At 43.6% G+C, this 14,837-nt stretch overlaps 1 protein-coding gene across 1 annotated transcript in view; it reads left to right on the forward strand.

Moving 5' to 3' along the window:
• The window catches only part of LOC115105190 (protein scribble homolog), a 134,791-nt gene that overhangs the window by 79,918 nt on the left and 40,036 nt on the right, over positions 1 to 14,837 (forward strand). The window contains 5 exon segments of the mRNA XM_065007162.1: positions 1,429 to 1,491; positions 8,075 to 8,164; positions 8,349 to 8,426; positions 8,581 to 8,901; positions 12,005 to 12,085. Coding sequence (XP_064863234.1) covers positions 1,429 to 1,491; positions 8,075 to 8,164; positions 8,349 to 8,426; positions 8,581 to 8,901; positions 12,005 to 12,085 — 633 coding nt within the window.

Raw genomic sequence — 14,837 nt, forward strand, 5'->3', positions numbered from 1 at the left:
TTTTGACCAGAGCCCAATGGGTCTTGGTCAAAGTCATACACTACAAAGGAAATAGGGTGCCATTTTGGATGTACTCATGTGTTTACCCACACACTTCCCAGTCAACTCAGAGTGGAGCTCCCTCTTGTGGCTGCTCTGAGCTCTCGCGTCAAGTTTGCCGGCTCTCTTGGACCAGTTGTCAATAATGCCAGTGATAAAATCTTTTAGTATCAAGTGATTGTCTATCAAATGACGAATCCCCACCCCGTCAGCTGTGCACCAGACGCCCCCTGCTGGCCCCCTGCCATAAAGTCCCCTGCACCATGCCTCTGTCTGCCCACCTACCTCAGTACTATGCTTCTCACCATATCATTTGCTGTTTCCTGTTCTGTTTTTAATTGGTTAATGACTTCTCCCTGACCTGCCTTCCTATATTTGTGTAAAAGTGTACACCAGGGCTCCTGAAATGTATGATTCTAAGGCAATTTTTTTCAAATGGATTATTAATCGTAATCACCACTAGAGCTGCTACCTAATATGCGGAGAATGATTGCGGGGTGTGTGTGTGTGTGTGATATCGTGTATGTGCGAGTCTATGCCTGTTAATCTGCAGACCATCCGGAATTTGTCTTGGCAGAGGTGGAAATGTTGAGACCCATACAAACTGATTTCATTCATGAAGTATTGTTGGAGTGCGGTATGCACCTACATAACAACCTATTTTCGAACAATTCTGCAGCAGATTTCAATCTTAAAAAATGAATGAAAAGATAACAACGCATCAATGGCTTAGAGCAATTAGCATTTTACACATCTAGCCACTATTTTTACAAGGCTGTCTAGATCTGGAATTGATTTGTTATTGCTTAATGGCTGATTTAGAATTTTTATATAATCTGTTTTTTTTGGGGGTTGTTGAATGATTGACAAGTGCAACTAAATCTGAGAAAGACTACTGCACATTAGAACGTGTATTACACAGGTCAAAGGGTTTACTGTGGTGTCTGTCTATAGGCTGGAGGGAACGTTGCTTTGGGAGCCACTGCTTTCTTTCCCCCATTTCTCTTTCTGCACACAAGCTGCCGTCCCTGTGTGGCCTGTAGCTCGCCTTATTCTGGGTCTCGAGTTTCCACCCCTGCCTGCATCTGCCTCTGGTGGCTGGGGAGTGAGTGATGTGTGTGACTGGTGTTGCCATTGTTCAAAGGACCTCCACTGGAAATCAAATTGGCCATAATAAATGTCCTTACTTAACACACTATACAATAGTGTATATGAACTTTTGGGGTTTATCCCAGTGGCTGAATGAATGCGTGGTGTGTGTGTGTTATTTTGAAGTGTGTGCATTTTTCTTCTGTTTTTGAATGGATTTGGTTAGAGTATGCTTGTGTGCATATTAGTTACTTTGGCCTCACTAATCCGCATGCCTCTCGCTGGTTCCTGTCCTAACAGGGGGTGTCATTTGATCAAGTCAATAATCTCCTGATTGAGCCTGCTCGAATTGAGGAGGAAGAGGTCTGTACCTACTCTCTTTCACTCCATCCACTCTTGTTCTCTCTCCTTCTCCCACTCACCCATTCACCCACCCGCTAGCTCTCAGTTGGGGGGGGGGGGGGGGGGGGTGACAAACAATAACTCACATAAATCAATGATTAATCCAAGCCAATCGCCCAGAGAAATGCCCACCACAACTCTCCATCGGATCGCCAGTGTAGTAGAACTTAAAGGGGAGGATGCAGGAGTAACACTTTATATGGTCAAAGGGTTATAGGATTTAAGTCATATCCAGTACATTGGGAATGTTTTCAGACCTATTCACTTTTTCCACATTTTGGTGCGTTACAGCCTTATTCTAAAATATTTAACAAAAATAAGTCATCAATCTACACAAAATACCCCGTAATGACAAAGTGAAAACAGGTTTTTATAAATGATTGTATGTATGTATGTTTGTATGTACAGTGGGGCAAAAAAAGTATTTAGTCAGCCACCAATTGTGCAAGTTCTCCCACTTAAAAAGAGGAGGCCTGTAATTTTCATCATAGGTACAGTTCAACTATGACAGACAAAATTTTTTAAAAAAAATCCAGAAAATCACATTGTAGGATTTTAAATTAATTTATTTGCAAATTATGGTGGAAAATAAGTATTAGGACTATTTCCCTACCATTTGTATTTCATTAACCTTTGACTATTGGATGTTCTTATAGGCACTTTAGTATTGCCAGTGTAACAGTATAGCTTCCGCTCCTCCCTGCGCTCGAACCAGCAACACAACCTCAACAGCCAACACATCGAAGCAGCGTTACCCATGCAGAGTAAGGGAAACAACCACCCCAAGGCTCAGAGCGAGTGAAGTTTGAAACGCTATTTGCGCGCGCTAACTAGCCAGCCATTTCACTTCGGTCACACCAGCCTCATCTCGGGAGTTGATAGGTTTGAAGTCATAAACAGCGCAATGCTTGACGCACAACGAAGAGCTGCTGGCAAAACGCACGAAAGTGCTGTTTGAATGAATGTGTACGCGCCTGCTTCTGCATACCACCGCTCAATCAGATACTTAGATACTTGTATGCTTGTATGCTCAGTCAGATTATATGCAACACAGGACACACTAGATAATATCTAGTAATATCATCAACCATGTGTAGTTAACTAGTGATTATGATTGATTGTTTTTATAAGATAAGTTTAATGCTAGCTAGCAATTTACATTGGCTTCTACTGCATTCGCGTAACAGGCAGTCTCCTTGTGGAGTGCAACGAGAGGCAGGTGGTTAGAGCATTGGACTAGTTAACTGTAAGGTTGCAAGATTGGATCCCCCGAGCTGACAATGTGAAAATCTGTCTTTCTGCCCCTGAACGAGGCAGTTAACCTAGGCCGTCATTGAAAGAATAAGAATGTGTTCTTAACTGACTTGCCTAGTTAAATAAAGATTAAATAAAGGTGTAAAAAGAAAGAAAAAAAGAATGGGCAAATCGGCGCCCCAAAATTCCGATATCCGATTGTTATGAAAACTTGAAAACAGCACTAATTAATCAGCCATTCCGATTATTCGGTCGACCTCTAATATATATATATATATATATATAAATAAAACGGATACTTTATTTACATAAGTATTCAGACCCTTTGCTATGAGACTTGAAATTGAGCTCAGGGGCATCCTGTTTCCATTGATCATCCTTGAACTTGATTGGAGTCAATCTGTTTTAAATTCATTTGATTGTACATGATTTGGAAAGGAAAGGCACACGCCTGTCTATATAAGGTCCCAAAGTTGACAGTGCATGTCAGAGCAAAAACCAAGCCATGAGGTCGAAGGAATTGTCTGTAGAGCTCAGAGACAGGATTATGTTGAGGCACAGATCTAGGGAAGGGTACCCCAAAAAATTGTCTGCAGCATTGAAGGTCCCCAAGAACACAGCGGAACCACCAATTGGGGGAGAAGGGCCTTGGTCAGGAAGGTGACCAAGGACCCGATGGTCACTCTGACAGAGCTCCAGAGTTCCTCTGTGGAGATGGGGGAACCTTCCAGAAGGACAACCATCTCTGCAGCACTCCACCAATCAGGCCTTTATGGTAGAGTGGTCAGACTGAAGCCACTCCTCAGTAAAAGGCACATGTCATCCCGCTTGGATTTTGCCAAAAGCATCACGTCTGGAGGAAACCTGGAACCATCCCTACAGTGAAGGATGGTGGTGGCAGCATCATGCTGTGGGAATGTTTTTCAGCAGCAGGGACTGGGAGACTAGTCAGGATGAGGGAAAGATGAACGGAGCTAAGTATAGAGATCCTTGATGAAAACCTGCTCCAGAGTGCTCAGGATCTCTGGGGCGAAAGTTCTCTTTCCAACAGGACAATGACCCTAAGCACACAGCCAAGACAATGCTGGAGTGGATTTGGGACAAGTCTTTGGATGTCCTTGAGAGAATAATGGGAGAAACTCCCCAAATACAGGTGTCTGAATACTGAAAAGGTCTGAATACTTAAGTAATTATGATATTTCAGTATATTTTTTTTAATACATTTGCTCAAATTTCTAAAAACCAGTTTTTGCTTTGTCATTATGGTGCATTGTGTGTAGATTGAGGGGGGGGGGACTATTTAATACATTTTAGAATGAGGCTGTAATGTAACAAAATGTAGAAAAATTCAAGGGGTCTGAATACTTTCCGAATATAAAACAATATGGTTATACAATTGTAATGAAGAAGTTCTATGTAATTGGTAAACAAGTGTTTACCCATCAATGACGCCCTACCCCATTCTCAAGTTCTACCACGCTGTTGCTCGTCCTTCTCCCGTTCTTCATCATCCTGTTCAAGCTGTGTGGCCCTTGAGTGAGTGAATGAGGTTGCTGGTGCTGCTGTCTGTGATGGAGGAGGTCCATCTTCTTTCAGCACCATCTTTCAGGTTTTACATTTACTCAACCGGTGTGTCCAGCAGGATCTGGGACACACATTGCAACTTCTAACCCGGAGAAATGTGTTTTGTTAAAGGTATCTAAACCATCTAAAGTAGTTGAAGGATTTATTTGTGAGAACATGTATGTGTATTATCAAAAAATAAAATGCTGTTCTTTCTCATCATGGTACCACGCCCTACATCTATCATGATATGACAAAGGAACACGCTGGCTCTTTCCAGACATTTTAGTCCAGAGGGTAAGCACTTTGCTAAACGGTTTGCACTGCTGAATAGCTCAAGAACCACAAAGCAACTTATCAAGAACTTAAGTGCAGTCAAAAACACGATTTTCCTGTGTTTTAATATAGATTTCCACACTAAGGTTGGAATAATAATGTGAAAATTACCACCTGAAATGTCACCTTTTTTGTTGTTGTGGGAAGAAGTTTTAGTCTGCCTGGTGACATCACCAGGTAGTAAATTAGTTAATAGACCAGGGGTTCCCAAACTTCTTTTGGCCAGCGATCCCTATTTTGAAAACCAAATGTTTTCGGGACTCTACCACGTAAAACAAAGTTCTGAAATAAACAGTCAGTGTTTACTATTTTAATTTGGGCTATGACAGTTGCACCAACAGAACATACACCATAATCTGTGAGGTGTACCACTAGTTGAGCTCTCCAGGAACATAGTTATGCCTAACATTTTTAGAAGCATTAGACCAGAACCGTGATGCTGTTTGATGCCTAAGTTTGAACATTAGTCAAAGTATTTTTGACATTATTTCAATCTGAAGACGGTATGGTTTGAAGTGACTGAAATGCATCAGAAAGGTATTGCGAAGTTCAGAAAGTCATCAGGTAATGATGTTGTATGATATTCTGTGTAGGAAAGAACATCATTGACGTTATTTCCCCACCAGTCTGATTTAGTGCCTGGTCTTGTCCACTACTTTCTAACGGCTTGTGGGCATACTAGATGCAAACAGTACGCCAGTGATGGGGTCATAATATGTTGTAGATTAAAGCATTCAAAAGATGAAGCCACATTTGTAGGAAGAAAACCACGTTGTTTATTACAGCTGTGTCTGGCGGCTACTGGAGGTTACTGACGTAACCCTGGTCCTATGAACCAAGCACACCTTTTCTCACGTGACCCCATTTTAAAATGAAGCTTTAAGATGACACACTAAGATATGTGAACGCCTGACACAAAACTACTGGCACTACTGTGTCATTTATTGTGGGGAGCACTTCAACGAATTGTGGTTGAATTTAATTGACATTTTAGTCATTTTTCATTTCTACTTATCCAGACCGACTTACAATTAGTGCCTTCATCTTGAGATAGCTGAGTGAGACAACCACATATCACAGTTGACGCAAGTACATTTTCCCTCAATAAAATAGTTATCAGCAAAGTCGGTGCTTGTAGGAAAATGTATACTGAACAAAAATATAAACACAACATGCAAAAATGTCAATGATTTTACTGAGTTACATACAGTTCATATAAGGAAATCAATAAATTGAAATAAATTCATTAGACCCTAATCTATGGATTTCGCATGACGGGCGTGGACGTAGCCATGGGTGAGCCTGGGAAGGCATAGGCCCACCCACTTGGGAGCCAGGCCCAGCCAATCAGAATTAGTTTTTCCCCACAAAAGGGCTTTATTACAAACATAAATACATCAGTTGTCCAAGTTGCTGGTCTCAGACAATCCCGCAGGTGAAGAAGCCAGATATGGAGGTCCTGGGCTGGCGTGGTTACACTGTTGCGGTTGTGAGTTCGGTTGGATGTATTGTTAAACGACATTGGAGGTGGCTTATGGTAGAGAAATTAACATTCAATTCTCTGCCAACAGCTCTGTTGGACATTCCTGCAGTAAGCATGCCAATTGCACACTCCCTCAACTTGAGACATCTGTGGCATTGTGTTGTGACACAACTGCACATTTGAATGGCCTTTTATTGTGTCCAGCACAAGGTGCACCTGTGTAATGATCATGCTGTTTAATTCACTTCTTGATATGCCACACCTGTCAGGTGGTTGAAATAAAATGCTCACCAGGGATGTAACCAAATGTTTGCACAACATTTGAGAGAAATAAGCTTGTTGCGTTTATATTTTTGTTCAGTGTGTGTATATATACATATTTATTTTTAGGGTGGATATTCTAAGATATTCTTTGGAGGGTTGGGTTTCAGACGTTTTCAGGAGATGGGCAGGGACTCTGCTGTCCTAGCGTCGCGGAAACTGGTTATCCAATTGGTCTGCCAGGGCAGAGAAGAGCTTTGACTGGGTTGAGTGGGAGCTGACCCAACGTAGGTGTGGGAGGTCCAAGAGACCAGATGTGGCGGAAAGGACCGCTCGGGTTGGGGTGTAGGGTTTGAGCATAGCCTGAAGATAGGGAGGGGCAGTTCCCTTTGCTTCGACTGGAAGACAGTGGAGTGTGTGGAGGGACGGGGTCACATGGATGAACTTGGAAGGCTGCGATGTGCTGGATCAATTGCAGTGGTTTGATGCCACAAGCAGGGAGCTCAGCCAACAGGATTGCAGTAGTCTAGATGGGAGATGATGACGCTTGGATTTTGATTCATTTCGTACAATATTTCTATACAGGTCTACTATTTAAATGTGTATTACTTTGAAAGGATTGAATAGTGTCATTGGGTGGTAGCACATACTTAACTAATAAGATAAGATACAACCTACTGATTATTTTATGTTGGTGGCTTTGGTTATGGAGGAGTGATAGTTGGCCTTGGTGACTGGGTCTGCATTTCTGGTGAGGATGCCTATGGAATGGTTGGTACGTGCATATTGTGCATCTGCGCTGCCCGTTGTTGCATGAGCGTTCTGCAACGGTGACAACGAGTTTGTGAGAACGGAGCCTTTTGACAACGACACACTGGAATGAACCTCCACTCCCTTCTCCCCCACCCCAGAACACAGCACTCTTTCACTTCACTATTTCTTTCCTCTTCTTTCTCTCCCACTTATATTTCACCCTCATCCCCCACTTACTCCCACTCTGCATGGCTTGCGCGGACAGCATTCACACATCCAGTTCAGACCCACACACCACCTTTGATGTGACTGTTCCATGACCGAGTATTGTGTCTCACCTCAGTGTCTGAAACTAGCCTTCATGTTTTATGTCAAAAGGATTACGTGTGTGTCGAGTCGTTTCACTGTGCGTCTTTGGGCTAATGTCAATGCCTTGTGATATGATGGGTAATTTGTTTAGTACTACCGTTAATGATATTTCTACTCCAAAATGGCCACCTTTTTAATAAGTCACTGTAGCTACTCTCTGTACGGAGAGATGGAAGGCAAGACTCATGCCTTTTCTCATTCGACATACACTTGAGTTGAGTTTAGCCCTGAGACCAGTGTAGAGACCAGGGGGTTCACCCACTCCACATGACTTAATTTGAATAAATAGTCAATTAAATCCATTTACTGTCCAATCAACACTACACGTAATCACATTATCAGTTGGTTCATCACAATATGCAGCAACCTTCAAATTGACATTTGACCCAAAAGTATCATCTTGTTAAAAACAATTGTGTCAAGTGGAGTGTGGTGAGCCCTCCTCCTTCCTGTCCTGTCTGAGGATAGGGCTGTTGTATGGGGCGACTCCGCTCAGTGCGCTGACCCCCTCTCCTCCGTTTCCAGCACACCCTGACCATTCTACGTCAAACTGGGGGCCTGGGCATCAGCATAGCCGGAGGACAGGGATCCACACCCTACAAGGGGGATGATGAGGTGAGGGCCGAGGACAGCTGTGGAGACTCCTAAATGTACAGATGGATTGTGTCCCAAATTCTCTATAGGGAACCAGTGCCCTGGTCAAAATAGTGCACTGCATAGGAAGATGGTATTATTTTGGACACATGCTGGGGACTGATTGAGACTTGTGACTGTGTACTTGTCTTGTCTGTCCCTCAAGGGAATTTTCATCTCCAGGGTGTCTGAAGAGGGCCCTGCAGCGCAGGCTGGGGTCAAAGTGGGAGACAAACTCCTAGAGGTAAAGTGTGTGCATGTGCGTGCTTGATAAGCGTATGGGTGCCCATTCTTATGCCTGTTTGCAGCCATGGTGCATTCATGGTCAAGGTCCATGAACAGGCCTTTTGACTGTAGAGAGAACCATGATCTCCGCTCCCTCCCGCCCTCTCTCTCAGGTGAACGGTGTGGTTCTCCAGGGGGCAGAGCACCACACGGCGGTAGAGGCCCTGCGCAGCTCGGGTGCCGCCGTCTCCATGAGCGTCCTCCGGGAGCACATGGTGGAGCCGGAGAACGCCATCACCACCACACCGCTAAGGCCCGAGGACGACTACTTCCCCCGGGAGAGACGGGCCAGTGGCCTTCCCTTCTGCATTGAGGCAGGCTCCCCCGCAGGCTTCCGACACAGGCTGTCTGCCTGCCTGGTCCGCAATGACAAAGGTCTGGGCTTCAGCATTGCCGGGGGCAAAGGCTCCACAGCCTACCGCACAGGGGACATGGTGAGCTGAACACACACACATCCCTAGTGTGTACAGTAGACACTGAGATTCACACACACATCCCTCAATGTACAACAGAGTGGTGTAGGAATATTGGGTGTTGTTCAGACCTGATTAATATTTCATCCTCCTGGTCTTAGTAGTGAAACCCCTTTATGTATGTGGTGTCAGGTTGTCCCACTTCTCAAGTCAACGACACGATACCTCTAACTGCGCTAGCTACAGCATTAGAGGGAGAGTTTAAGATTCAGGATTCGTGGATTTCCTATTTATTTCTGTATTATGCCGAGTCATAGTCTCCCCCCCAACCCCTCATTCTGACAACCCATTTTCCGGTTCCAGCGTTTACAGCCATCACCAAGGAGACAGAGATGTGAATAGCGAGCCTTGACACCTGATAGGTCCTGTGTAACTGGGACGGGAGGGGCCAGGGGGTATTTTTGGGCCACTGCATTGGCTACATTCATGGCTACATGTCCTGTGCAAACACCGCTCTCAAACACGCACACCACACACACACACACACAGCTCGGGGAGCCCTTGGAGAGAAACCGAGATGCACACTTATCGCTGGAGTCTGTAAGTCTGCCTTTTTCTAGAATGGATGGTATCTCTGTTGAGATGGGTTAGGAGTAGGCCTGCACTTTGTCTGCCCCTGTGCATGATAGTTTAGAATTTAGGAGCTGAACCATAAGTACAACAGTGGAGGCTGCTGAGGGGAGGGTGGCTCATAGTAATGTCTGGAACAGAGCAAATGGAATGGCATCAAACCCATTGAAACCATGCGTTTGATGTATTTCGTATCATTCCACCTCAGCCATTACCATGGGCCTGCCCTCCTCAATTAAGGTGTCACCAACCTCCTGTGAAGTCCATGTACTTAAGTTATTCTTGTGCTGAGATCCTGCCGCATAAATACTACTTAACGAGCCCAAACAAACAATTGAGGGTAGCGGTAGACTAGTGACTGAATAAGACCGCTAGACTATATTAAGTCCTGGCTGGGTGAGGTCATCATTATTGGACATCCCCTGGTAAGCCCTCTCCCAGAGTAGACTGACTGATTTAACTAGCAGGGGGCATTGCAGACCTGTTGCACCAGACTAAGTCGATAGCTAAAGTCTACGCTTCTTTGTCTGTGACTGGTCAACAGTTGGGATTATTCAATAAAGTCTTTGAAGTCATTCAACGAGAGACGATTTGTTTTCATGCACATTTTTTGTTGTTGAGAATGTCTCTGTCTGGTCATGGTTTTAAAATGTATGAAATCTCATGTAGTATCAACATTTGCTGTGGGAGCTGTAGCCACAGTGATTTGAGCTATCTGATTGGCCAGCGCAGTAGGCACACTTGAATTAGCCACAGCTCTCCTGGTGCGCCGGGAAGGAATTACAGCTGTCAGTCTTTCTGGGTAAGTCTCCAAGATCTTTCCACACATGGATTGAACAATATTTGGCCATTATTCTTTTCAAAATTCTTCAAGATCAGTCAAAATGTTTGTTGATCATTGCTAGACAATCATTTTCAGGTCTTGCCATATATTTTCCAGTAGATTTAAGTCAAAACTGTCTTCTTGGTAAGCAACTCCAATGTAGATTTGGCCTTGTGTTTTAGGTTATTGTCCTGCTGAAGTGTGAATTTGTCTCCCAGTCTCTGTTGTAAAGCAAGGTTTTCCTCTAGGATTTTGCCTGTGCTTAGCACCATTCCGTTTCTTTTTTTAATCCTGAAAAACTCCCCAGTCCTTAACGATTACAAGCATACCCATAACATGATGCAGCCACCACTATGCTTGAAAATATGGATAGTGGTACTCACTAATATGTTTGGGACAAATCCAATGCAACACTTCTTATTCAGGACAAAAAGTGAATTGCTTTGACACATTTTTAGCAGTATTACTTTAGTGCCTTTAGTTGCAAACAGGATGCATGTTTTGGAGTATTTATGTTCCTTCTCACACTGTCAGTTAGGTTATTATTGTGGAGTAACTACAATGTTGATCCATCCTCAGTTTTCTCTGATCACAGCCATCAAACTCTGTAACTGTTCTAAAGTCACTATTTGCATCATGGTGAAATCCCTGAGCAATTGTTAGGTAGGACGCCTGTATCTTTGTAGTGACTGGGTGTATTGATACACCATCCAAGGTGTAATTAATAACTTCACTATGCTCAAAGGGATATTCAATGTCTGCTTTTGGGGAAAAAATGCTTGGCCATCTACCAATAGGTGCCCTTCTTTGCGAGACAAAGGTCTTTGGGGTTGAATCTGTGTTTGAAATGTACTGCTCGACTGAGGGACATTACAGATCATTGTATGTGTTGGGTACAGAGATGTTGGGTACACATTGGAAAACCTCCCTGGTCTTTGGGGTTGAATCTGTGTTTGAAATGTACTGCTCGACTGAGGGACATTACAGATCATTGTATGTGTGGGGTACAGAGATGATGTAGTCATTCAGAAATCATGTTAAACACTATTATTAAACACTCAGTGAGTCCATGCAACGTATTATGTGACGAGCACATTTTTACTCCTGAACTTATTTAGGCTTGCCATAACAAAGGGGTTAAATATCAAATCAAATCGAATGTATTTATAAAGCCGTTCTTACATCAGCTGATGTCCCAAAGTGCTGTACAGAAACCCAGCCTAAAAGCAATGCAGGTGTAGAAGCACGGTGGCTTTACTTCTTGACTCAAGACATTTCAGCTTTTCATTTTTTATTAATTTTGTAAAATTTCAAAATAAATAATTCCACATTGACACTATTGGGTATTGTGTTTAGGCCAGTGACAAAACAATTGAAATGTAATATATTTTAAATTCAGGCTTTAACACCACAAAATGTGAAAAAGTTAAGGGGTGTGAATCATTTCTGATCTCAATCTCAATTTCATGCACTCATATTAGACACTCATTAGAACCAAGATGATGTGCACAGACATGGGCTTGCATCCCCAATGCCACCCTATTCCCTACATAGTGCACTACTTTTTTTTACCAGAGCCGTATAGTGCACTATATAGGGAATAGGCTGCCATTTAGGACATAGACAGGATGACATTATGAACGGACTCTTGTGCCACGTGTCCGTCTGCAGGGGATCTACATCTCGCGGATCGCAGAGGGAGGGGCGGCCCACAGAGACTGCACACTCCGAGTAGGGGACAGGGTCATCACCGTGAGTACCCCTCCACTCCTCTGTTTAAGCCCCATGGAGGCATCCCAAATGGCACCCTATCCCTTTTTGACCAGTGCACTATATAGGGAATAGGGTGCTATTTGAGACACCACCCATGTTCTTCTCTTGCTCTCTGGACCAGAGCTCGGTCTGTGTGAACTTCATGCCAAACACACCAACCAAGCACACACACGTTAAATAACGTGGAGAGTAATCTCATCAAACTCACAATATGGTACATTCAAGCTGCTAACAACCCATTCCATCTCATCCCAATGATGCTCTATTGGGTTGAGGTCTGGGGACTGTGCAGGCCACTCAAGTAAACTGAACTCTTTTATTATTTTTATTTTTTTATTACTTTTGGAAATCTGTTTTCAAGTATTCTCAAGCGTTAGAGGGAGTTTGTATACAAATATAAGCAAGGTTTCAAATGATTGATTTAGTTGCTTGGCTCATTGCACTCTAGCGACTCTGTGGCGGTCCGGCCGCCTGCAGGCTGACCTGCAAGCGGGTGGGTGTTAAGAAGCACGGTTTGGGGGCACGGTACCTGTTTCGGTGGACGCAGCGATGAGATGAGATCGAAATTGGGGAGAACATTCGCTAATCCCTTAGTTACGTTTGTGTGCCGTGTGAAATAGTGTCCTCTTGTGTGTCATAACCGTTTCTCTCTCCCCTGCCTCTTCCCCCTCCTATGTGAGGGAAATCCTAAAATGGCTTCCTGAATGATTCTGTTCCTCTGGTCTCTCGGCTTCTCTCCTGCGCTTTCGTTCTCTCTCCTCTCCGCTCGCTCTCTATCTCTCTCTCGTGCGCTCTCTCTCTCTCCCTCTCTGTGAACCTGCTCTCTCACTCTCCCTCTCCCTGCATGACAACTAATGCTCAATGTGTCTGCTTGGTGGTGGTGGGTGTTTTGTTGGGTGTGTGGGCGGAGCCTCTGTGGTAACCGCATGTATTACCATAGCAGCAGCCGCAGTAAGCTTTTCAGCCAACGGTAAGAGCCGGTACTCTATGGTCAGTGCTGGCTTCTGTTTGTCTCTCGGACAAGAGGACCAATGACACAGCCCGCTTTTTTGTCCCTCACCCCTCAGAGGTATCAGGACCTCGTTCTACATTTTAGGAAAGTTTACAGACTGCAGTCCATCCTCAAATGCCCTCTGTAAAGCAAGAGAATAGTTTAAAATGTGTAAAGGACAAGAGCTAGGTCTAGGAGCAGCACTGAGGCTGGAGCTGTAGAAAAGTATTGATAACTCTGTTTGCTGACTCAAGTTCAGCCCATTCTTTGGCAGTCCATCATATGACGTTGCTCTCTGTATTTTCAGTGAGCAATCGCAAACGGATGGCATAAACATAAGTCAGATTGGCCAACGTCCAAAATACTGTATAGTTTATTGCATTGACAGGACTTGTAGGACTACATTCAAGACTTTGGACATTGGAGAAAGGCTTAACATGCAGAAGTTCCTGAAGAAGCTCCTTGCTAGCTTGCCCTCTGCTCCTCCATTCTCCTCCCGCCTCCCTTCTTCTGTATGGGTATTGGCTCCTGGTCTCTTCAGATATCACTCACTCACCCACTCTGGCTTACTTTGTTGCTGTACGTCTCAATGTACTATATTGAGCAATGATTGAGTTACTTTATGATAGTACTAATATACAGCTTTATGGCAACGTGATGTGCTTCTAAACAATAAGGATATGAGTCTAAACCAGGGGTTGGAACTCAAATTATTTTCCAATCGTTTTGTTCTAAACAGAACCACTATTTATTTCATTCCGTTCCACTATTTCGAACAGCAAAATAAAGTTATGAAGCGGTTCTAACCAAAAATAAGTCATGGTTTATATTTTTTCTTTCTGTTCCTTTTTAAGCCCCTGAATGTTTATTTTTGTCATTTTTATTTAGCTTAAATTTGTTGACAAATGGAATAGAGCAGCTTGTTATGGAGCCGGTAAGCCATGTACATGCATTTGACAGACAAGTGTAGTGGAGGGTGCGACTTGCAACTGAAATTGAGAGTGAGGAGAGCACTGGGCATCTTTTTGTTATGACATGCGTTATCTATGTTAGGCCCACAGAATTATACCCACAGAATGATATCTAGTGGTAAGTTACCATGATGGAGCATTCAAGCTTCAGATTAACTCACTCACTGAGCGACTTCTATGAAGGAACTTTGAGTGTCTTTGAACTTCAGTGTTTGCTTAACTAATGTTGGACCAGAGCTTGCTCTAGATCATGACTCTCAGTTCCATGACATTACACGTAATACTGCCTAGAGCTATCGAGAGCTAGACCAGAGCTAGCCCTTGGTCATGACTCTCAGTTCCATGACATTACACGTAATACTGCCTAGAGCTATCGAGAGCTAGACCAGAGCTAGCCCTTGGTCATAACTCTCAGTTCCATGACATTACACGTAATACTGCCTAGAGCTATCGAGAGCTAGACCAGAGCTAGCCCTTGGTCATGACTCTCAGTTCCATGACATTACACATAATACTGCCTAGAGCTATCGAGAGCTAGACCAGAGCTAGTCAGCAAGCTAGCAACACCAAAATGAAAACACGTTTTACCTTTTTTTGTAGTTAATAAGTCCAATGTGAAACTTGATAACTATACTGTCCTTAACTAGCATAGAAAAAGTGAATCCATTGTTCTCGATTTAAAAATATCTCCCTAATTTATTAATCATACCTGTAACGTCAGTAGCTACAGTAGACTATGCATGCTTCGGAGGGAAGGGAGAGGCAGGTA

Source organism: Oncorhynchus nerka, linkage group LG22 (genome assembly GCF_034236695.1).
Source record: "Oncorhynchus nerka isolate Pitt River linkage group LG22, Oner_Uvic_2.0, whole genome shotgun sequence".
NCBI lineage: Eukaryota > Metazoa > Chordata > Actinopteri > Salmoniformes > Salmonidae > Oncorhynchus > Oncorhynchus nerka.